This window comes from Lepisosteus oculatus, chromosome 11 (genome assembly GCF_040954835.1).
Source record: "Lepisosteus oculatus isolate fLepOcu1 chromosome 11, fLepOcu1.hap2, whole genome shotgun sequence".
Classification (NCBI taxonomy): Eukaryota; Metazoa; Chordata; class Actinopteri; order Semionotiformes; family Lepisosteidae; genus Lepisosteus; species Lepisosteus oculatus.
Window position 1 is genome coordinate 11,040,060 of NC_090706.1, and position 25,032 is coordinate 11,065,091.

Consider the following 25,032-nt stretch of genomic DNA (forward strand, 5'->3'; position numbering starts at 1 on the left):
ACGAGGTTGTGATTGAGTGCAGCTTTGAAGCTGCACGAATGGGGTTTTCCTGTATTCTATGAATTTTCAGAGTGGGTAAGCTGTGCATGTTTTTTTTCATATTATACAGTATTTACCTACAGCACTGTTTTCTTTAGTAGTAGGGTCTCCACACTGTGAACACCCCACTAGAAAATAGGGGATTCCATTTTGTCTTTGAAGGCCTCCCCATTCTCTATAAGTGACTTTTGACCTAGCAATTAGGGTAGGTTCACGAACACACTCAATTCTTCAGCAAACACTCACTGTGGCATCTCCGCCTTCTGCTTGCTTGACAATCAGATCTTCTCTCTTTCATTGATAGAAATGTTCCTTTACAACAGTCAGTTGCTGGTTGAGAGAGAATGGAAGATGGTTTGCTGTATGTAGAACACGGCCTCACGTTCTCATTAAGGAATCTTTGCAAATAATTTGCACTAAAGGGTTGTGGCTCTTCGGTATACTTTTACACAGGGTTTACTGTGGGAAACAATTGAGCTTCAAACATTTACTGTTGTCTCTGGAACTATCAATTATTGGTGTATAGCCACCAAAACATCAGAACTGAAAATGTCACCTCCCCAGTTAGCACTCAAGAGAAAAAAGGAAATAAGAAAAGTTACAAGTAGAAGGAGGACATGTGGCCAGCCTGCCTGTGTTGGTTGTTAGTGCTGTTTAAGTGCGATAAACAGTGCAGTGAGGAGTAATGAAATTTGGCGCTAGCAGAAATAGGACCGAGAGCACCTCACTTCCACACATTGTAACTTGTGGCCATGAGCGTGGTCGATGATCCACACACTGTCCCCTTGCAGGAGTACTGCCAGTGTCGGGCTCGGACAGACCTAGTGTTCGAGGTCATCTTGAAATCATGACTAAACTCTGGTAGTATTGCAGTTTATAACTGAATGACAATGATGTGTCAAAAAATATGTCTTTTAGCTGGCGGACATCTATCATTGGGATTAATAACAAGAAACTGGAATGAATTCCTTGCATTTTATATTGCCCTGTTCATTCCAAATACTCCAAAAGTGCTTTACCTATAGGAAGAAACCCACTTTTTTGCACCCCTGGAGTGCAGCCTCGCCTGGGTGACACAGCAGCCTCAGTCTGCACAGCAGAACAAGGGAGGAGAGAGGAATTGCTTCCTCAAATGAATTAAGTTAAGACTACAGGGAGCCAAGACCAGGGTTAACACCTCTACTCTTCGAAATAGGATATTAAATGGCCGAGTGGTCAGTAATTCAATTTAATGTGTCATCCTTAGGATGGCAACTTCACCACAGGGCCAAATGCCCTCTACTGGTCTATTAACATCACATAAATCGGGTTCCTTAGAGACCCCCTATTGTAGCACTGGTCTGGCTCTGCCTTACCTTCTGAAATCCCACCAGATTAGCCCGGGGTGTGGGAAGGCTAAATGAACAAAGAAACATCTGATAAAACAAATCACGTGATTGCATTAATGGGGCACTGCTTCATTAAATTGAACAGGGAATTCAAAGCTCTTTGCACAATGATCTAGTCATAGGTGCTCAACATGTGACAGCAGTACTATATACAGAGGTACCTTAGAATAGCTGGACTTGCTGGCAGTTAATCAAAGGTATTAAACTAAACGATTTCTTATTACTGCACTTTTCTTACTGATTTAGCGGCGACTTCAAACGCCAGGTTCGTCTCTGCGTTGAGCTTAACAAAGAAGCGCAGAATGCCAGTGGGTGAGACGGGGGCAAGCTTCAGTGTGCCTCTGCAGCGCCCTCTGGTGTTCATTGTCATTGGACACAGGGCAGCTTTCGCAATGCTGTGGTTTGATGGATGTAACTTCATAAGCGCCCCGTAATTAGTCAAAAGCAGAGTAGCCTAGACATTTTCTGAAGGATCCCAGACAATTTACGTCAATAGCACGGCTGCAAAGTTTGTTCCAAATACATTATACATTCAGCACTCAAGTTTTATTTGACTGAAGCAAAGGCTGTCAAAACAAAAATGCAATTAATAAATAAAAGCCCTCCCTCATGGCTGGGGTTATAGATTTTCATGTGAAAAGCTGTGGGGTTTCCACAGCCAAAGAAGACGTATGAGGCAAACGAAAGCTGCAGATGTCAAGAAGAATAAATGTACACTTTCTACAGAGGTAATTAGAACATGACAAACTTACCGTTGCTGATTAATTCCTTCTGTTACTTGTATTTGCATGCAGTCACCCGCAGAAGTCTGCGAGAAGATTCTGGCGGGAGATGAAGTGATTCAAGTCAACAACCAGGTAGTGGTAAGTACTGCTTGTGGGATTATTTTTTATTAATTGCATTTTGGCATCATTATAGTGATTTTTACCTTTAAAGACCCCAAAGTGCTTGAAATCAGTTTGGTTCCTGCTTAAAGTCCAACTCTCGCATGGTGGGGAGAGTATTCAGCGTCTGTAGCTCAGCTGAACAGCTGACTGAGTGTGATAGGTGAGGAGGAGTTTATCGTTTTAGCAGAAAATCAGGTACAATAGATCCACTTGATTTTCTAGAGCAGCCTCTCAGTCCAGCACTGACCAAGCGCAGCTTCTGAGATCTGATCCAGTTCAGGCTATAGAATAGTGTTGAACTGCACTGAGCCGACTGATACCTGGTATTTCACCTGTATTATCAAAAGGCGCATTCTCTCCCTGTCAATCCTCCAATCTCACTGGATTGAATCAGAACCCATTTTCTCCCAAAACATCAGGGAACAGGTTCTGATACTGAAAGTGCATCTCTCTTGTTTTCAGGAGGGAAGGGTTGTGTGAGTGTGGTGATCCAGATGGCTTAGGCACGCGAAAAAGATTTAAATATCTTAATACAGATCTACAGTATATACGCTTGACGCACCTAATGACCATGGTATTAGAAGTATTCCGGTATTCTAATCAATTCATTTGATTTATGGAATGTGAATGACCAAAAATAATTTTGATTGGCAAGGAAAGAGGTTAGGCAGATGAAGCCATCAGGCTAATCTTATCATTTCTTTGTTACTTGAGGAGAGAGAGCCCAGACAGGAAACGGACTCCACTCGAGTCAGTCTGTGGGCTTTCAGGAACCACCACAATTAGGCACAGGGCGAAGACGTTTCCTTTTCTGCCACTGCTGATTCCCTGTTGAGTGCCATTAAATATTTAACTCCACAATTACTGCCCGTGTGAGCATGCGTGTTAGAAGTCTAAAATCATCCTTCCTGTATAAATCATCTCCCAATACATTACCGGCTTCTGAACGCTAGAGAAAAATCTTCCATTTTTTTTCAAGTAAGTCTTAAGATATTATATGGTGCATATATGATGAAAGACAGCTTAGATATGTAGAAGTTTTCTTTTTCCATTTAAATATTATTTGGATCTTTTCCACCCAAAGGATCACTAAACACATTACATATAACAGGGGACCCATTTCCCTGAAGTGGAGCCATTCTGTGCACCACCACATTCTGATCTTTATTGCTCACACCCGTGTAACGCTATCACAGTAGTTAGAACCTATCATGTCACAAGACACAGAAGTCAAAGCTTTGGGGGGTTTGCTTTGAGAGATCCAGAAGTACAGTTAACCCATACAGAGCATAACGCATCAATCGAGAGGTCTCGACAACAAAGCAATGTCTGGAGTTTTCCCTTTAAGACGAGAAGGATCAGGATGTTAATCAGCTGTGTTACTGTAGCAGCTGTATCGGCATGTGAAGTGTCATGCTCTGTTATCTGGAGTTATCTGGATGCTTGCTTACTCAGCAGTGAGTACCAGCTGCTGTGTGTATACCATTGTAGGTGGGCTGGACGCGAAGAAACCTAGTGAAGAAACTCCAGGAAAATCCACACGGAGTGACTCTGGTTCTCAAGAAGGTTCCTGTGTCAGTAGCACACCAAGAGAGAGCCGCCAAGCCTTCACCTTCTCCGGTAAGCGATTTTGTCTGCGATCTCAACACCTTAGCCCTGACTTAAATCAAAATGTGTTATTTGGTGAGCATTTACAAATCCCGTCATAAACATCAACCAAGGTGCAGTGTGCACAAGTTACAGAGTGTGCAGTTCTTTCTGCATTCATGGCTCTGCCACTGTTTTTGCATTGAAGCACCAAATTAGGCACATTTGCAGTGGCTACATTATGACAAAGATTTTAGAAAACATGTCCAGGACCACACACATGCACAGCTCGTATGCACTCTGATACTAGTTTCTTGTTCATTTCTTTTCCTAGGCAGCGTTGGGTTCCTCAGCTAGTAAACAACAGATTATTAAATGGAGTGTAAAGCTACTATAAAATGACTTGCTCACACATTTTCATGTTATCTGGAAGAGTATTATCTTCTTAAAATAAGACGTTCTGAGCAGTCGGCTTCTTCCTTGGTGCTGTGGGACTGACTAATCATACTGCTTAATATTGTGAGCATGATCAAGATGAAAAATAATATTTCCATTGTTAGCTTTGTGTCCATTTCTCTTTCTGTTTTATTAAACTGCACGTGAGGCATATTGCTGTAATTGCTAATATTAGACTCCTTTCTCTTCGGGCATCGGTTAAGGATTCTAATTTGTTGGTTTTCATTTGCACAGTGACTAACTCAAACACTAAAATGTGCGCATCGCTCGGGACACACCAACCCAGCCCCAGCGATGGGGAATGTTTGTGTTCCCAGTAGTCTTCAGATTCAGTCCTCTACCTTTCTTCTGCCTTCTGCCTGACATGTTGGGGAAGGTTATTTTTTTTATTGGTATATTATCCAAAGATTGCTATCAGCCGTAAGCCTCTGTCAGTGGTCTACAGTCTCTGAAATTTGCAGAACAGACCAAAAATAAAAACAGACACCTTGGCCCAACAGGAAACGGTTTTTGGCCTTTCTCTTATGTGGGTTCTGTGAGCTCAGCTAGCACTAACGTGGGAGATTTCCTTCCCAGTCTTCATTCTTGTTTTGTGGGGCAAAGACGTTGTAAGAGGGTCGGTTTCTTTTTTTGTTGTTGCTTTCAGAAAGATCCAGAAGTCCGTGACCCATCCTCAGTACTCCAGAGAGTGGCTGCCTCAGTACGGACTCTCTCTTTTAAGTGAGTTGCTGTCTTATTTGTGCGTTCAGAGCTGTTTGAGTGCAGGCTTGTGCACAGCTGAATTGTTATGTGTGAAAGGCAATGACTCTCTTGTGTGAAGTGTGTTGGAGCATTCTGCTTGATTGTGAAGATAGTTGGTGGTTACTTATCTATTCAGCTAAGTGTTGATATTGAAAACTAGGTAGGCAGAATTTGTACATTTTCACTTGTGAAGACCTCTTTGGGACGAAGTTTTTACGTGTCCCTTTTAGAAATAAATGTGTAGGGACATCATCTGAGGTCTGACTGGAGCACCGGAGCAAATGTCAAAATGGAATTGTTCATTTTGGGAGCACTGGCAGACATCCTGCTCCTTCCTGTTAAACATTTACTGTTGAATATCATGATAAAAGCTCAGGAAGGTTTTGAAAAGTGGCGGTGGGATCAAACCAATAAATGGATCTCCTCCTACACCAATACTTACACTGGCAATGTACTTTTTCAACAATGCATGTTTAAAAGCATGCATTGGAATAAATAGTAGTTTTTAAATTTCACATTCTAGTTTTTGGGCATGGTGATTCAGTGGTTAATATCGTTGCCTCGCAGTACTGGGGCCCTGCATTCAAGTCAAGACCTGGGGTGCTATCTGTGTGGAGTCTGTATGTTATCCCCACGTTTGCATGGGTTTCCTGCAGGTACTCCGGGTTCCTCCTGCAGTCTGCAAGAATGCACTGGTAGGTTAATTGGCTTCTCTAAAATTAGCTTTGGTTGAGTGAGTTTGTGTGTCTGTCTGCCTTGTGATGGACTGGCATCCCATTCAGGGTGTACCCTGCCTTGTGCCTGTTGCTTGCCGGGATAGTCTCCGGCCCCCCTCACCACCCTGAATTGGAAGAAGCAATTAGAAAATGTATGGATTGATTCTTGTATTTTTTTTATATATTTGTGATTCCCTTAATAGGTTCTGTGGTCTGTTAATGTGTCCCGATCCTCTTTTCAGAGCAGCAGTTCAGGAAGAGGAAGTAAAAGAGCAGAAGGCTCTGGAATTAGAACTAGGGGACAGAAACAGTTCCCCCGAGTGCGTGTTCTACAGTTCACACCCCAGCCAGGGGGGGGAGCCCTGGAGCAATGAGGGAGTTGCACCGCTAAACCAAACGGGTGAGAGCAGCACTGCTTTTGCTCAGATAATGACCTTTCTGATCAAGTTCTTTGTTTTGCCTGATACCTGTTGCAATTCCTATATCCTATATTCATGCCACTCAGTTTCAGATTTCTGTATTTTGTGTTAATGCAATAATGGTGTGTATGTACTCACCTCTACAAACGTTGTTATTTAGCATCAGTTTTGATTCACCCACAATTTGAACTATTTTCAAAAGTACATGTACTCATGTACATGAGCAAATTTGTGCAATAAAGAAGCATCATCTGTGCTGAACATAGAGGCCAAAGTACATTGCAAGTTTAAGACTGACAGTATGAGAAACATCTCTACTAAATGGAAGTGCAGACCTTAAACACCTGTGAGTGTTAAACTAAGTAATAAAGACTGAACCGATGTTGTTGGAAGTTGGTTGTAACAGCTTATTCCAATAATATTCCGTCTGCTGTTTGTGGTTGTTGACAGAGCGAGCTGATTGGGATACCCCCAAGTCTGCCTCCGGACCCGGTGACTCCCCGGTGTTACCCGACAGCCCCCAGCTGATGCCCAAGGAAGCCAGCCGCGCCAGCGTCACGTCTCGCAGTTCCTGCCCCGAGATGGCGGGTCAGTTGCAACAGGTGGGCCAGAACTGTTGTCACGCTCGGTCCCAGGCTTGAACCCGGGACCCTTGCAACCCAGAAAATAAAACACTTGGCTTGAGCTGGAGAGGAAAACCCTTGCAGTGGGTTTGGCAATTAATATGTACTGTATATGTGTACGAGGGACTTTGTTAATTCAGTGTTTTTGACATCACTGGGCGTATTAGTGCAGTAAGTTCTGTAATTTTACCACGCGAGAAAACAGAAATTCCAAAACAAATAATGCACTGTTCTGTTATAGACATTACACCAGGGTTTACACAAGTACTGTACACTTGGATTTCAGAGCTCTGGCTGAAGGCTCTGCAAACCTTAATTGAGTAATGGATAGGAACTTGAACTTGAACTTTATTGCCATATGTAACTGGTACTGGTACAATGGAATTCTTACTTACAGAAAGTCTCTCGATTGTAAAACAAGTGTAAAAAACAAGACAAAGTGCAAACAGTGCATCAAGACAATATACAAACAAACAGTAGACAATGTGCAAGTAAACATGTAGACAGTTTGAATGTAAACAAAACAGACGTGTAAACAATGACTGGAGATGTGCAAAAGAAAAGAAATCATGATGAGGTAGATGGTGATGGTGTAGGTGTGGTCCGAGGGGGATGGCTAAAAGTGTTCGCCAATCTCACTGCTTGTGGATAGAAGCCATTGAAGAATCTAGTGGTAAGTGTCCGTATGCTCTTATATCTCTTGCCTGAGGGCAGTGGGGTGAAGAGCTCATGCCCGGGGTGGTGACTGTCCTCTGTGATGGCCAGAATTCTACCACTGCAGCGGTCCTCATAGAGCTGTTTAATCTCGGTGAGACCGCAGCCGATGATCTTCTGGGCCATATTGACCATTCTCTGCAGTGCCTTTCTTTCTCGCGAAGAGGTGTTGCCATACCACACGGTGATCCCGTTGGTGAGGATGCTCTCGATGGTGCAGCGGTAGAAGTTCACCAACACATGTATTGGCATCCCCCATCGCTTGAGGCACCTCAAGAAATAAAGGCACTGCTGAGTCTTCTTCATGATAGAGTCTCTGTTCACAGTCCAGGTTAGATCTAGAGATGTGAATTCCCAAAAACCTAAAGCTGATGACTGTTTCCACTTCCGTTCCATCAATACTGAGTGGGCTGTGAGTGTGTGGAAATGGATAGATAGTATTTTTTAGAAGACGCTTGCAGTAATACAGAATTTTTTTTTCTGTCGTATGTGACACTGCAATAACACCAATCTAATGCAGATCAAGGGAAGTGAGTGAGCTTGTTACAGCAGACTGATGCAAGATCAGGCTGTCTTGGGTTCAGGAAAACTGCACAGCTTGGACTGCCTGAATGTGAGCACTTTGATATGAGAGCTGTCTCGTTGAATAAATAACTGCATTACCCACTTCCGTCTCTTCTGAATCAGATAGTTTCCCCTTTTTTTTTTCAGAAGTGGAGTGAGTTTGTTTTAAAAGGTACTTAATTACGTATTCATAAATGCAAGAGATAAATCATTTTGGGTCCCAAAATCCAGCACTGAGCATAAAAATGTCTAAGTAGTGTAGGAATGCTAACCCTAACCCTAGCTGGGGTTTCAGCAAAGCAATCCTGCAATCGGTCTCTGAAGCCCTCCAGGCATCAGATTTTAAAATGTTCCCCAGAGCAAAAATTATGAGTCTAAAACAGTCAAAATCATTGGAAAAAGCTCCTGGAAATTGGTCTTCTTCAATAATCTATCTTCCTTAGGCAAATTTTTACTCAGCTAAAAAATGTTGCTGAAATTGTTTTTATGTGAGCATGCATTTCAGGCCAGTGTAGGGCTAGGGTTGCAAGAACCATTAAATGTTGACTGCAGTAATACTTCTAGTTGCTCTTTAAATGACTAAATTAAGAGAGCAGATCCAATAGAACATTTTTTCTTACATCTTTTGATTTGACTCAGTTTTGGAATACAATTACTGAATGGTGCAGTATACAATATACTGTAATCAGCCAAAACTCTCCCAAAAAATCAAATTGAAGATAACAGCAAATTATCACTCATCTTAAAGTTCACTTGGTCCCAAAAATTCAGCACTGAGCGTAAAAATGTCTGAGCAGCGTGGGACTGTAACCCTAACCCTAGCTGGGGTTCAGCTGAGCAGTTCTGCATTCTGTCTCTGAAGCCATCGAATCATCAGATTTGAAACCAGCAGTGCTCTCTCACTGAATCTTTGTAATGTGTGGTTGCATCAACTGCCAGGTTGAGCAGAGTTCCCAGTGTGGATTTACAGGAATATTCATAAGCAAAAATTTTCTTCTTTTGCAGGATGAGAAAAGGCTAAAAACGAAAGGTAAGAGACTGGGTCACGTCCTCCTCGCTCTTTTTTCTTGTGGAAAGCTACTAACATCCTCAAAAGCTTAAGGGTTATTTCTTTGAAAGGTACTGTGTTTGATCAGGCCTTTCAGTGGTAGTAAAGATTCGCACGTACTATGCCAAACTGGCATCAAGATAACTGTTCTGTTTGCTTATTTCCTGGTGTGCTTTCCCACAATACATTGTGCAGTCTCAAAGAATATTCCAGTTTGGCACATGATCTCCCTTCCCCAAATATCCTCTCTTGACGGGAGGGCTCAGTTCCTGTTGAAGGGGGAACTGTAGTCCCAATTTCTCAGACCAGTTATTAAATCTCTGTAACAAAATAATTTCATTGACGTTATAGAACAAAATGACACATTTTGAATTAAGCACAAAATCGTGAACTTTGTGAAAGTCCTGTAAGTCACCATGTTGATGCAACTCAAGTTCCCATGAATTGCCCTGTGACGGGCCCTCTCTGCCCATTAGTCTCTGTAATGAATGATGTGATGGAATGTACAAGCGAATAAATACAGGTTGTGCAGCAGACATTTTACTGCAGAAGTGTTTCAAATTTGATCTTCATGCAGAGTTAACAAGCGAGTAGTATTTGGTGGAGAGAATCAAAACCGCCTCAAAATCAAAAGCAATATTTCTATTGGATTATAGGAGGTGTATTCACAAGCTGCTTGTTTACGATGTCATAGGGCCACACATGTCACCAGAAATTTTCTTGCCTCATTCTGAATCGCATATGTAATCTATTTTGAGATTGGGGGGTTTTACGAGTTAATGTACATTTTACTGTTACTGCAGTTTGACAGGCACTCATCAATGCTGATTCTTTCTAACCCCAGAATATGAAAATAGCATTGCAGTTGCAGGGGTGGAAGTGACACTGTTTTTGGACATGTTGGACTGCATGGTGCTGCAGAGGGAGGTTCAGTGGTGAAGCACTGCACTGAGCAAGATGTCCATTAAGATAGTTCTGTTGTAGGTCTCTCCCTGGTGATTTAGTCAGTGAAGACACTCTCAGAGTGCAGGCTGAGCTCCCTACACCCAGACATGAGGGAATCTACAGTACATTCCCAACTGGGAGAGTCAGTTGAGGTGTCCCCGGGAGGTTTGTGTAGGGAGAAGTGCCTGAAAAGAATCGGGCATAGTAACTCAGTGCAAATGAGATTGAGAGGCCTGAACACATTGTTGACAAAACTGATGACCGTGATAAAGCAAGAGGGAGGAAGTGAGCGGTTCTTTGAGAAGAGGAGACTGGTGGTGAGAGAGACAGAGAGAAGTGAATTAAAGAAGTTTTGTTAAATCATTATCATTTTTAAGAGGTTTGGAATTAGTTCCACCGCCTGTACAGGTAGAGCAAAAGTTTATTTAAAAGCAAAGTTAGGACTCCCAACATTGTGGTTTAAAGAAAAGATTTACTGAGAAAACAAGCTCTGTAATGGAACTTGGAAAAAAATGAGCACTTTATTGAGCGGCCATCTGTCATCCGGGTCGTATTATATAATTCCTCAGTGGATAGTGCACAGCTGGCTCCCCCAACATAAGGTGGGACAACCTGTTTGTTTGTCGAGTATCAAAACTCCCCTAGCCTGGCTCTGGGAGTTTGTATTGACGTCAATCAGAGAGGAGTCGTTCCTCCAGATGACACTTACTGTACACCTGCGTAGGGCACTGAGGAGCTCAGCGATGAGGGGCCCAATAGTGGAGGTGTCAGAGCACAGCAGCCACATTTCCTGTTCCCCCTACAGGTATCTGGGTAGTGAAACAGTTGAGCCGTAGGGGCAGGTGTAAAAAGTATTAAAAATAAAACTCAGATCCAAGTCCTAGTCAGTATTTTGGGGTCATGTTTGGTCACCTGCCAAAATATTAGGATCCCCCTCAAATGAAATGTTGGGCCTCTGTGAGAAACAAGAACGGTTTGAACATGAAATCGACTGGGCAGGGGAATATTTCATGTTCATTTCAGCAGAATAGCCTTTATTTGTGTTTTCAACTATTTTGGCCAGGCCAGGGAGCGTGCGTATTCTATGCAAAAGGCTCTTGTTGCATAAGGCCCTGACAGATAGGGTGAGCAAACCGCTTGCACAAGCAGAGAGAAAAGCCAGTGGTGTAATTCTTTTGTAAGGCCCGCTCATGTTTTCAGAAACAAAAAGGAGCAGAAAGAGAAACAGTCCCTCAGCAGCGCGAGGTTCATGGACTCCAAGCGCTATTGGGGAAAAGGGGCTCCTTCAGGTTGAGTCCTGAGAAATGGGATCCCAATTTTAGAGAAGAACGTAAGGGATCGTCAAGACGACACCCACACTTTCTGCGGCTGAGGGCGAGAGAAACCCGTCGAGCGGACGTTGGAAGAGCCCCGCGGGGGTGATGGGAGGGGGGGGTTCGTGGCCCATGTGACTCACGGCACGCCTCCTCACCGGCAGGCACGCTCACCGCCATGAGCCGCCGGCGGGTCTCGTGCCGGGAGCTGGGGCGGGCGGACTGCGACGGCTGGCTGTGGAAGAAGAAGAAGGACAGCGGCGTCTTCGTGGCGCAGAAGTGGCAGCGCTTCTGGTTCGTGCTGAAGGGGCCCTCCTTGTACTGGTACGCCAGCCAGCAGGTGAGTCCGGGCTCCCCTGGTGTTCCAGTTCAGGTTTTACGAGCTGCCGGGCGCTGTACAACCCAGCCCCCCCGGTGCAGAATGGGAATTTTAAATGTGAGAATCGGGCCTTTTTTCCCCCTCGCCAGTTGGCGCCAGGGCCAACAGGTTGTAAAATCTGAATGGGATCCGCCTGTTCGTGCAGTGGGGGGTGGATATGTTTCCCGAAAAGAGTCTCGCCAGCTGGATTTGTGTCCGACCAGGATGCAATCTCCTGTCTCTCAGGCATCAGGCATGTCCCAGAGCCAAAAATCTGGATGTGCGACCTATCGGATCTGCCACACCTTTCAGGCTCTGCAAAGTTATGTCACCTTAACAGGCTCCGACTGGAGGAAGCTTCACTGAACATTACAGTAGTTAAAACAGTCGACTGCTAGGAGTTGTACTTTTTAATTAAAGGGAATATTTTAAGTGTCTATTTCAGACTGGGAAATCGGATCTAATCAAACTTTAAACTGCCTATAAATTATAAATTGCAGAAGCAGGCCCATATTTGAGAGTGGATCTTGTTTGCCTTTTTTTCTAGCCAGTATAAAGCAGTCAAGTTCTGAGGCTGTAACTAGCGTGTGAGTTAGATTTAAAATGGGCCTGACTTCGGCACCTGCCACATAAACACACCAGGAGGACCTTGATTAAAAGGGGAGTCTGAGCTGAAATTATTAAAAAAAAATTAAATTCATTTCTTGACTAAAAGCATCTAACATCTTTTTTAAATTCTGTTTGATGCTCTTGATGGCCTTGAGCCTCATTTTCATTGTATTTCTTTATACTCTCAATAAAACAGATTTAGAGCCCGTAACATTACTGGTAACAATTATGTGAAAAAGCACAAAATCGCTTGGTTAGAATGCTGCTAGTGTTTTTTTTTTTTTGATGAATCAAAGCATTTTCAGATGTATTTCACAAAGAAAGAAAACCAATTCTTAGAAATGCACCTGACAGTAACAGTGAAGTCAGTAACATGTTTTTCCTTATATACTGTACTAAATGGTAACATAGTTGTGCATTGCATTTATTTCTTAAATACTTGGTCCTTGTCTTTTGAAATGCCGATAAAAATGCCTTCGGGATTCTGAATAACTCATTTGTCTGTGAAGTGTCTGCTAGTGCTCAGGCAGCAACCATGTCTGATCTGAATGAAGCTGTGTGTACTGTGAGCCACAACAAGCTCTGTTTGAAAGAGACATTCACCTGCTGGGCAAAGACAAACACAGTGACTTCAGGGCTAATACCTGGCAAAGACTGAGGCCTGAGAATATGATGTATGGAATCAGCCAGTATTCAACATAAATTTTTGCTTAATAGTAAAAAAAAGGGAAATTAATCACAGCTGAGTGGTTTTAATTTGCATTAGTGGAAACAAAGTGCTTGTCTTGGCAGCAGCTCAATTAATGTCTGGGCAAAACCAAGCTTGGCATATTTGAGGAAAACAAAACAAGCATGAATTAAAGCAGAAGGCACAGATTAAATTTCTGAAATTGAAAGTTGTGGCTTTCACCAGACAAAGGATGGAGAGCTCTAGCATCCATAAGCACATACTCTACCAAATGTAGGACAAGTCACAGGTACCAGTAGGACCTAAAATAGCTGTGGCTATGTTAGACAGCACTGAGGCAAATTTTATCCCAGGTACATTGATGACAATGACTAACTGTACCGCTTTTTCTATGCTGTTCCTTCTCTGTCTGTGGCAGATATCAGCCTGTTATTTTGTAAGATATGGTGAAATGACCACATGCTCTTTCGCATTCAGAGTTAACCTCTGGTATGTGGAAAAGCTGAGCCTTGGGCACAGTTGTACCTAGTTGGCAATGTTGCTGATGCATGGCACAAACTATTATTCATTCTCTTGATCTCCGCATTGAGCAAAGATGTTGAGAAAGAGCTGATTGGCTTTGTTTTTTAGTATGTACTACAGGGTGTCACAGCACAGACATCACCGTGTGAATTTGTTTTGTTTCTTTCCTTCTATTTTAGGAAGAGAAAGCTGAGGGCCTGATTCATATATCAGCTTACAGCATTGAGAGTGCTGGGGAACACAAGAGGAAATAGTAAGTCTGCAATCTGCGTCAGTGTTAATTTGCTCGGCAGAAAGTCAGGAGGCGAACCCGACTGACTTGACAACCAGCCACTTGTCCTGTTAAACCACATCAAAGTGGGAACACTTTGCAGAATATCTGCACAAGAAGAACAGGGAAAATGAGCTTGGTGACTGTCCTTTTGTCTTTGTGGTTTTCTTGTGTATAAAAAAAAAACTTTGTAGTCATTTAACCCTTTTTTGGGAGTTTTCGCATTTTTGCTCTTGAGATCATAACAATTGCAAATAAGAAGTTGCAAGTAAGAGGAGGCCATTTGGCTAATAGCTAATTACCCAGATCTCATCCAGCCAGAGTTCTTCTTGAAAGAAGCCAAGCTGTTGGCTTCATGTGCACATGTGGGCAGCCTGTTCTTAAGTGTAAATGCACCTCTTGCAGTCTGCTGCTGTCTCAGAATCCTCTTTCTCTCCCCTTTCCCATCACATCCCTGCAGAGAGAGGCGAGATCGTCCTGCCTTTCTCTGCAGTGTCATTTGCAGAGGCTGAAACCTTTAGCAGCCAGACAAACTTTCTACCCAGTATCCACTGATCGTCCAGCAGAGAGCTGGGGAGACAAGAAATAAAGGGTGATGGGTAGAAAAAACCAAATGAAAAGTGTTTTCCATTGCAGGACTGGCCTGTACTCATTTGAAAAAATACAGTAGAAACAGTGTCCTAATTTTATAAAGAAAGCATTTTAACTGTCCGTGTTAGGGACTTTTAAGTTGTCCTCTATTCATATTGACTTGGGAGCCTAGAATTTCATATTTTATGATCATGAGAAAAATGGGCAAGCTCATCTTGAGAGGAAGCTGTCTGAAAGGTTGTTGTAACTCTTGCATTTTGTTATGCTTTCTGTAAAACTTGAGCTGCTCTTCCTGCTTGCTTTATTGTCATTTGATTATGTATTATTCACTATTGTATGATTGTAATTTATTGTGTAGTGCCTGCATCACTGGATCCCTTTATACTTAACACATAATGTCGATAACAATAAAACGAGATTCTCTTTCCACAGCTAAAAACACATTTATAAGATTGAAACAGATGTGAAACTCCTTGTTGAATTGCGGTTCAGGTACGGAGGCTGGGGGTGTTTGCAGTGTTAATAAGCCAGTTTCCTCTCTTCAGTGTGACGCCTCTTGAGACTTCCCTCTGTGCCAACACTGAATCCGGAGTGTACAAGGTCTAACAGCGCTGTTTATTTTCCTTTCTCTCCTCCTTTCAAGCGTGTTCAAAGTGTGCCATGAGCGCTTCCAGACTTTTTTCTTCGCCGCGGACAATGTTTCAGACATGAGCAAGTAAGTGAAGCGCATTTTTCTTTTCCTTCCTGCTGTCCTGTTGAAATGTGCTGAGGGTCGGTGGACAGGGTGGTGGGGTCGAACTCTTCTCTGCCTGTTTGCTCGGACTCCGCGTCCTGGGTTATGGCTGGATCTGTGGTGCACAGTGAACTGTAACAGAGAGCTGACCAGCCGAAAAAGGGACCTTTTCTACTCTTCCAGTTCGGAATAGACAAGTTACTGATCAGTCTGGCTCCTAGATGCAGCACCTGTTCTGGCGCAGTGTTGTAGCTGGGCATATTCCTGACTGAGTCTGTGTAGAAGTTCTCATGTTACAAGAAGTAAATCTGTTACGGTGATGTCACTCATTGGGTTTCTCAAAAGGCATTGAAGTATCCTGTGCTTTTAGGACTGCACAGGGGGTTCCAATCACGGCCCTGTTGATCCCTAGGATTTTGTTACCCTTGAGCACTCGTTTAAATTTTTTAGCTTGATCTCAGGCCAGCAGGGCTTCCCGAGTGAGCACCCCTCACTCTACCTGGCACCCCAGAACTGCCGTTAGTGCACCAGAAAGCAGCTCGCACAGATACAGAGTGGAAGGACATAATCTCTGCTTTCCCATCCAACAAAAGTAGTGTGCTAATTATCTGACTGAGAGGGCAAATATATTTTGGGACTTGGCTCGACATGATGTGTAATAAATATTTTAAAAACACTCCTTTTTTATTTGCCACGGGGGAGCCTTCGAAAGAACCAAGTATTGCCAGCGCCTTTTACCACAAATATTTAAGCCGACTCTGGATGCGGTTTTGTCAGGCCCGTTCAAGGTAAAACTAAACAAATGCAGTTGTACATCAAGGCATACTGGTAAAACAGGAACAAATGGATAAAAGACAGCTAAAAAAGCAGAAGAGCAATTCATGGAAAAGTGACGTCTCTTCTCCAGCCCCTATCCAGAAACTCATAAAAGGATATAGAAGTGAATATAATCTGTGAATAGCTTGGGGAGTCATTTTTATGGGTTTTTTAGCTGATCTTTTCTTGCTGGTGTGGATCTAAAAACAAGCTCTGTTATCTTCACGAAGCATGGGTGCACTTATCTGTCAGCAGGCTGGGCAGAGCACACAGCACAGACTGCAAGAGACAAAACAGGTTTTTCAGCTTCTAAAGTCGACCAGTGCCCCCTGCTGTCAGCTCATTATTTTTACTGTGAAAACCTTGCTACATTTTTTATTCCTTTATTTGTCCAAGTAAATGAACTGGTATATTCAGAAGGAAACCTGGAGATCCATTCATACAGCAGGGCATTTATTGGAGCATTTTGAGTGATATTTTTATTTAAGATTACAAAAGCTGTATCCCGCCTGGGTTTTGAATCCATTACCCTTTGATCAGGAGTTCAGATCCCTAATAATGCATTACTGTACTTTCAGTGGCACAGTATTTTAAACGTGATTATAGGAGGTTTTACGCTAACATGCCGCTAAACCAGTTGGTTGTTAGTCAGAGCCGTGTAAACACTATTGTTAATTCAGGAGGGATTTAAATTGGAATTCAAATTAATTTAAAAAAATGTTTTTTTGCCTTCCTGCCTAATGTGGAATCTCACCACTGCCAGGTCACTGCTGTCTCCTTTATCTGGGAGGTGTGAGTCTATCCACTTTGCTTTCAGAAACACTCGCCATTCACCCCCACTTGCCAAGGCTCTGCAGTGCCTCACTGGCACCAGTGGGAGAAGAGACCACTCTCACTGGCTACACTAGAGGCTCACGAATCAGACCTCTGCAGGCCTCAGAGCTTCAGACCAATGCGCAGGGTTTTAACAAGCCAGGAGATATTGCCACCATTAACTCCCTAAAGCGTCTTTTTGCTGTTGATGATGAAGTCACCCTGGTTTTTCTCCTCCAGGTGGATCAACTATTTAATTACTGCGATACAAAAACACAAAAAAGACCACAACAACCCTCCAAACAGCGAAGAAGGTAGGCCGGAGTGTGATCTAGTCTTATCTGCTTTTAAAATTCTCAGAAATACAACTTTTCTTCTCTGCATGCTGATACATTGAAGTAATGCAAGTAGAATTTTCCTGCCCAGATATCCTTTTATCGTTTTAGCCGTGTACAATCCTACATGATAATGTGATATAATCTCCTACATCATTAGAGGGTGCCCTGACAGCATGTTGGTCCACCTGCTGTAGACAGATGTTCCCAGATGTCTGTGGAGATAGGGACAGCCCCAGTGGCATTTATTTTATCTGCCAAAGTAGAAGTCAAAAAGCTAAGTTTGTTTCACCCCGGCTTTTAAGGAGTCCTCTCATATTCTGTGTGTTTGGTGAGTGGGTCATGGTGCTTTCCTTCTGTTGTCATAGGTCTTTAGCCTGGTACTAGCAGTTTGTGGGTGTGTGCAGTACCTGCCAGCTTAGGAGCTTATATTTAAGCATTCTGATAGGGGCAAAACTGCACACAAAAGAGTGGCTTACTGTGCCACATTGAGAACAGTCTCGAAAACATCATAACAAGGAATTTATATTGCTATTAAAAGGTTTGGGATTTAAGAAAAGATGGTTACTGGAAAGAATAGTGCCAGTTGTGGGAGAGTGCTGTGTAGAGCTCTCCTCAGAAACAACACATGAGGTCTGTCTCAACACCCCTTTCTCTGCAATGGTTGCGCCTGAATTGATGACTCTCACCTGGGCTGATTAACAAGTCAGCAACACGCTTTGCTTTAATTACACCAGTTATTAAACATGTTGCATTTCGGGTAATTAAAGCACAGCAGTAGAAGAGTTTCAGCTGCAGCTGGACCCAGTCCTGACAGCAGATGAAACAAGCTAAAGTGTCTTGTGCTGGCCTGCTAAATTGTCACTGGGGATATGTTGTTAAATACATTTTAGACTAACAATATGCTGCTGCTGTTGAGAAGAATGCCGCAGGGCAGACCTCTGGCACTGGGGGCTTGTGGTGGCATGGATATTGTGAAGGACTTGATGTGAAGGTATCTGGGTTCAACCAACAGATATGCACATGAGTTTGGTGGGTTCATATGAGAACCTTCGAACAGTTGCAAATGAGAGGAGGCCATTCTAGCCTGGCTGGTAGATAGTAACTAATTGATCTGAGGATCTCATCCAGCTGTTTCTTGAAAGAAACCAGGGTCTCTGCTTCAACTGCCTGTCTTGTTCCACACTCCCACAGCCCTTTGGGTAAAGAAGTACCTCCTGTTCTCATTTTTAAGGACACTTATACTGTATGCAGTTTCCTCTTGTGCCCTCTGGTTTGTGTTTCACTGTTTATATGGATGAAATCCTGTTGTTGTCTTCATCAGTGCGCGTTATTATCCAAAAATGGAAGATTATTTTCTCTGTCTTTGAGGTAGGAAAAGGGAAGTACAAGGAAATTCTGTCATTTTGTATTAACTTTTATTATTAACGGAAGCTGCAACAGTAGGTGGGCCAGTGTTTGTGTGATTGCTAGAACTGAGCAAGTAATGGCTTCTTCCCCAGCATGTTTGTCCACCGAAAAGCCTTGTGCCTACATGACTTTGTGGCAGCTGGTGATTTTAATGTAGAGCTCGGAGATCGTTCTGCCCCTTGTTAGTGCTGCCCTAATGGTTTCCCCAGGAGGAGGTCGCCATGGCAACCTGATATAGTCCTCCTCTGACTTCCAGAAGGCTGATGGCTACTTGTGGGAGAGATGGGCAACACTAGTCTGAACACTTGTGTCTGATATTACATTTCAAAGCAGGGAAGGGAAACAGGTGTTTCCAACCCTTCCTGTGTTCCTGACAATAATCTTCATAAATTCAGCAGGCTGCTCAGACTAGTGTATAATGTATAACCTTAAGTATAGGTTCTTTGTTTAAATGAACCGGAAAAACTTTGTACTGTTGTTCTAAAACAAATAAATAAGTGATCAAATATTTAAATTATTACTATTGAAGCTATGTTGATCTACAAGTGAGTCTCCCGATTTAAAACGAAACCAGTAAGTTTGGTCAATGCTCATAACCTGCCAACACTTTAGGCTACCTTCAAAAATAAATATTGCTGCAGGCTCCTTTGGATTCCAGTCCAGTCAAGCAGATACATGTTTCATTGAAGGCAATTTCAATGGCTTAATAGCTCCTGATTGAGTGCCTGAATGACTGTAGGCCTGGGGCTGTAGGTCTGCAGACCCCTGCTGCTCACTTTGGGTTTGGGTTGGGGTGTTAGTGCTGACTCCTGTCCTGCATTCTTCTACAGACTGTTACAGTGAGACGGAGCCTGAAGACGAAGGACCAAGGTCCCCAGGAGCCTCCAGGCGGAAAGCAGGGACAGTGAGTATGATGCACACAAGACCAGCAGATACTGCCCCCTGCTGCCATACCGACCTGCACACCAGACCAGGAGATACTGCCCCCTGCTGGCATACAGACCTGCACCTTATGTGGCGCACCAAACTATCTGACTACCTGTAAGGCCAGTCAGGTCTTCCTGAAGCTCTCTTCCTCATAATTTGTAATCTTAAAGTAGAAGATTAATTAATCTTAAACTGGCAAAGTTAAGTTACTGTTAACATAAACTGGCCTACCAAAATGTTAGATGATGATGTGTTCCATAGGAGTGTCCTGTCCTGTCCTCTCTGAAGAAGTGGAAATACTCAGTCCTTGGTATGTCCCTTGATTTCTGAGGAAGTAGAAGCACACCAGGCATTTTTACCTTTACTGTGAAACGAAGACTGATAACAGTGATTGGTGGTACATGCTCTTCTGCAACAGCAGACCTAGCAAATACATCAATTTAGACCCCTTTGAGGAATTGCAGGCGGTGGTTGACAAAAGAAAACTCCAACAGGAAGTGCTATTCAGGTTACAACAAACTACTAGAGGGAGAGATGGCAATTGTCACATTCTATGAGAAAACCAGGGAGCTGTCCACTACCTCCATGCACATCTGTGAACGCCTAGTGAAATCAGTGCCACCCAGTTTTCCAGGCGTAATCTCCAGTGGAGGTGGACTGACTCCCTGCTGGGAGTATACTCCAATATTTTGGTATGCCTGGAGGTGGAAATGTCCAGAATGACCTGTCTTTGGTGGGAGTGAAAATGTCAACCCAACTGCCTTCTTGGAGAAGTCGAGAGAAGGCACTCTTGTTTTTATTTATTTGATCCATGTGGTATTTCTTCCGCTCATTTTATTTCTTTTTTGTCTTCAGAAAAAGCCCTCTGACCGAGCTGTGAACACTTTACCAAGGATGAAAGTCAAAGACAAACAGCCCAAAAAACCAATCCTGACCCAAGGAGTGATGACTACTGCCTCAGACAAAAGCCAGACAGGTAGCCTGCTCCCAGCTTTCTCCTGGAAATGCTGAACTGGTTTATAGGAAAACATTTAAGTATGTCGCACTCTTGTGTTGTGAAAAATGACTGAAACATCCAGAGAGTCTTTAATTTCACAGTAGATGAGATTGTTTTAGTAACCTTTTATCTCACTGATTTTCTGAAACCTCAAAATGTGATATTCAAATATTGCTTCTAGATTTTGAGTACATTGACTCTTAACTACTTCAGCTATAATAACTGGGATATCAGGAAACCAGGATTTTGTTCATTTCTTATCTAACTTCATTTTTCTAGCACCTGCCCCTGAAGATGAGATGGGCATTCTTTTTCATCGTCTCAAGGAAGGGGGCGTGTCTCTGATCGGCAATGAGCAGCTGCTGACCAGAGACCACTTCCGGAAGTCCTTTATCAAGAGGTGCAAGAATCCAGTCATCAATGAGAAAATACACACCCTGCGAATGCTGCAGAGTACCCTTAAAGTAAGGAAGGTGCATCATTCCACACCCTCATTTCCAACATCCACCCATCTATTTTCTAACGACTTCATTCAATTGAGGGTCACGGGGATGCTGGAGCCTATCCCATCAGGCAACAGGAGCAAGGCAGGGTACACAACTACTAAGTTGTGTATTGCACTTCAAAAATCTGTTGTACATAAACATTTTTAATAGTGTATTTTTACAGTTTACCTGATGCTTGGTTTAACCGTGGTAGTAGACACAGATGTTCGGAGTTGTAAATACCAACAGCATAAGTATTTCAAGGGCAGACTGGATACAAACATAATGTAGTGACAGGAACAGGATTTAGAGCAAATGCAGAGAGTACAGTCTGGGCAGGTGGGTCGTGAGTTGACACTGTAAACTGAAGGACTGGGGGAACTGGGTTTTCAACCACTCCTATGTTCCTTAATACAATCTAACCAGTTTGAGCATCCTGCTGGATTTCGACCTTCAGAAAAGGGTCTTTGTGTAAATTAAGCAGACAAACCTCTGTGCTACAGTTCCAAACAAATAAATAAGCAATCAAAAATTTAAGGGAGTGTCCTGACTTACAATACAACCAGTATGTTTTGTCAATGCTGATACTTTGCTAGCACGTGAGGCCAGCTTCAGAAATAAATATAAAGGGCAGATATAACTATTTTGTTTTAGCCTTCTGCAAAATCTTCCTTGCTATCCAGTACACACAAATGTGTACAAGGATATTTGGCTCTCTTTAATCACATTCTGTTCTTTAGCATTTGTATTTTGTGTTTTAAGGCTCCAGGAATTATTAATGTGGCAGAATGTACTTCATGCTGGAAGGCGATTAGAGATGATCTAGAGCTTTAGCAGTCTTTCTGCCTCCTGGGTAAAGCCGGCCCCACTGCCAGTGACAGTCCAAGGCCCGGCACTCCGCCAGCGTGATGGTAACTGTTTGGTTTCAGGCGAAGGAATCAGAGCTGGTGATCATCAACAAGATCCTGGATGACCCCCGGCTGACATCGGAGAAATTCCGGGAGTGGAAGCAGAGGAACGAGGAGCTGTGCCAGGAGATCGCCAAGCTGGCCAAGGCCAAGCGGGCTGTGAAAGGAGCCACGCCGGGCGAGGTCAAGGGCGCGGGCGAGGACGAGAGCGGCCAGGAGTCGGGCCTGGACAGACACTGCCCCAGCAGCAACCAGAGGGACGCCTTGCTGGACGCGAGTTTCAGAGTGAGGCTGACCCAGGGGGAGCAGCTGGTGGACTCGGAGCCCGCGGGCCTGGACGTCGAGTCCTGCCCGATGGAGACGGACCCTGCAGACACATTGCCCAGCGGGACAGCAAACGTGTCCTCAGACAATTACTTCTTCATCTGAGGACTCCTCCTTCTTCGTGAAAGTCCTTCACAAAGCCAGAAGCCCGGGCTAGCTGACCGGTCTGGATACATACAGTAACTTGCTGAACGCCCATCATGCCCTGGCCATTTTGCCCGGCAGTATTTTCTTAGCCAGTGTTTTTAATTTGATGATAGAAGAAACCAATAAGAGGAGGTTTTTGGTTATCCTCACAAAGCCTTAGCATTTTTTTTTCATTCTTTCATCTCTAGTTTTTAGCAGGAAAAAAGACAAATGTTTTTTTTTTTAATGGAGGACAATCCTATTTTTTTAAATGTGTTGATATTAGGGAATTATTATTGGTTAAGGTTCTTTCAGCTTTTACGTGTGTATAATTTTGCCTTCAGTTTTGTGCTAAAAAATCTTTTAAGAATACCTGTATGTATATATTGGTTTTATATACAAATTATTGAAGCAAATGTGTCTAAAAGTATTACCTCTAATATTTCATGCCACACTAATGGATAAAATCTTGAGAAAAGGGACATGTGTTCACACATTTAACCTCACCGCCTGAGGAAAGCAACGGGGAATATTGCAGAGGCAACAATGGGGAACGTGATCATAAATCATTTACCTCCACGCTACATTAGCAACTTTTTATTTCAAATTGAAAGTTAAACATAATACAGTTGTTAAATCTAATGATGTAAAAACCTTGAGGCTCTTTTTCAATTTCAAAGCGCAATAAAAACAAATATCATATTCACGTTCCAGGATAGTTCATCCATTTTTAATGGGAAACGTTAGGAGTTGATTTTTATTTTTCTGTGCTAATGTTAGCGTGGTGGAAAATGGTTTGTGAGCACGTTTACTGTTGGATCCTGTGGGTACAGGTAGATTAGAGATTAGAGACTGTTTAGCAAATACAGCTGGGTGAATTGGCCTTCTGTATTGTGGCTTCATCAGCTGGTTACCACAAACCCTGGAATACCTCAATTTAAGTGAGGCAAGAATTTCATGGACTTTTTAATCAGGGTCTCTGAAAGTACATCAACATCTTGTAATCGTACATGTGCTACAACCCTGAATGGCTCAACCAGTAAAAGCACCTGCTCAGAATTTACACTGTGGCCTGAGGTCTGGATGTTTTTTTTGGCCAGGCAACAGTGACTCCTTGGGACCTGCGAGGGATGTGAGTGCATGCAATGCTGCAAATTCTGCATGTGAGCATGTAACAGCTTGACCCTTAGCATTGTATGTCTGCACAGCCCTTGGTTCACCAGTAAGCACCATGTTGGAGATTTGTGTGCACAACCTTGGTTCACCAGTGCTGGTGCAGTACTGGGACAGTAGGCTCCAGTACTGTTACTGCTCATCATAACAGGGAATTGAGCTCTTGAACAATAGGTGATCTAGAGATTGGAACAGTGAAATCTAGATGGACAATTGAAACCCCAAAAACATTTTAGAACATCTGTCTTTCACAAATCAATGGGTTCACTGACAAAATACACTTAATAAAGCCGTTGTTTTAGTTACAGAGTGCCAGTTCTTACTGTATGTCTGCAATAACATTCCATTAAATGATCCATTGATATGTCCAATGGTAAAGGGTGTATTATTTGGAAAAAACAGGCCTGTACCATATAATTGGTCTAAATTAGACTTACTGCCACAGTTGGATGATTATCTGTCTTAAAGGGGAGGCCTGTTTGGAGGTTGTGGCCAACTAATAATTGTTAATCCATTCATTTATTTTCTAACCACTTCTTCCATTTTGAGGTCATGGGAGAGCTAGAGCCTATCCTGGCAAGCAGTGGGCACAAGGCAGGGCACACCCTGGACAGGACACCAGTCCATCACAAGACACACACAGACACGCACACTCTCACACCATGGCCAGTTTTCCCAGAAGCCAATTAACCTACCACTATTTCTAGTCTTATCTTTGGACTGTGAGTTTCTATTTTACATTAAACTAAATTTTGTTCCCGATGACTCAATGTTTAGAAAATTGATGAAAACTGTACAGCCATCAGGTGCTGAGTCTTGAAAATCTGCAAAGAACAGATTAAAGTTGATCTAATTTGTATTAGTTATTTATGTTTTTTTATGTTTTTAGCTATAAGTTAATATTAATTTACATCAAATTAGTAATGCTCTATTTTTGATTTCCTTGGGTGGCACCTAATTTACTCTCACTATTTATGAAAAGGAAGGGTGCATTTTTTTCTAAAATTATACAGAAAAAATATTATGATAGATGCCTTTTTCCAAAGTAAATTACAACATTATGAGTACTTCAAAAAGAAGATTAACACAAAACAAGCTATGGATATATTACAATTAGCAGCAGATAATTAAGAACCTGAAAGAAGAAAGTTATGATCGTAGATTAATTAATGCTCTCTCAATCGTATTTTAACATTTTCGTTACTAAAAGTTTTTTTAAATTTATATCTAGCCTGTGGTGATAACACGTATTGATAATTTGTTCTATACCCAGGTAAAACCTTTCCTATGTCAATGTGAGACAATAACATAGGTAGGGAGTTAACTGAAGAACATTTGTTTTCTGCAAATTAGTTTTCTGCGCTGCGCTCAGTTCAGTTTTAATGGGTGGTGACCCACTTTGGCTGACCTTCCCGCTGACGTAATCGCTGGGTCATTGTGACGTCACAACATACGAAAGTTTTAAAGGTTTGCTTGCAGACGTCACATGACATGCTGCTAAACCAC

At 42.8% G+C, this 25,032-nt stretch overlaps 1 protein-coding gene across 2 annotated transcripts in view; it reads left to right on the forward strand.

The window, feature by feature from the left end:
* Positions 1 to 23,831, forward strand: part of cnksr1 (connector enhancer of kinase suppressor of Ras 1) — a 49,990-nt gene extending 26,159 nt beyond the window's left edge. For both annotated transcript variants that reach the window (XM_015349182.2, XM_015349183.2), the window contains 14 exons: positions 2,222 to 2,290; positions 3,806 to 3,934; positions 5,004 to 5,077; positions 6,057 to 6,214; positions 6,684 to 6,835; positions 9,140 to 9,164; positions 11,605 to 11,780; positions 13,797 to 13,870; positions 15,123 to 15,194; positions 17,082 to 17,155; positions 19,417 to 19,490; positions 20,369 to 20,489; positions 20,790 to 20,974; positions 21,925 to 23,831. In XM_015349182.2, the coding sequence (XP_015204668.2) occupies positions 2,222 to 2,290; positions 3,806 to 3,934; positions 5,004 to 5,077; positions 6,057 to 6,214; positions 6,684 to 6,835; positions 9,140 to 9,164; positions 11,605 to 11,780; positions 13,797 to 13,870; positions 15,123 to 15,194; positions 17,082 to 17,155; positions 19,417 to 19,490; positions 20,369 to 20,489; positions 20,790 to 20,974; positions 21,925 to 22,332 (1,791 nt within the window). In that variant the 3' untranslated portion in view covers positions 22,333 to 23,831. The remainder of the gene's footprint in view (positions 1 to 2,221; positions 2,291 to 3,805; positions 3,935 to 5,003; positions 5,078 to 6,056; positions 6,215 to 6,683; positions 6,836 to 9,139; positions 9,165 to 11,604; positions 11,781 to 13,796; positions 13,871 to 15,122; positions 15,195 to 17,081; positions 17,156 to 19,416; positions 19,491 to 20,368; positions 20,490 to 20,789; positions 20,975 to 21,924) is intronic.
* Positions 23,832 to 25,032: the final 1,201 nt, after the last annotated feature.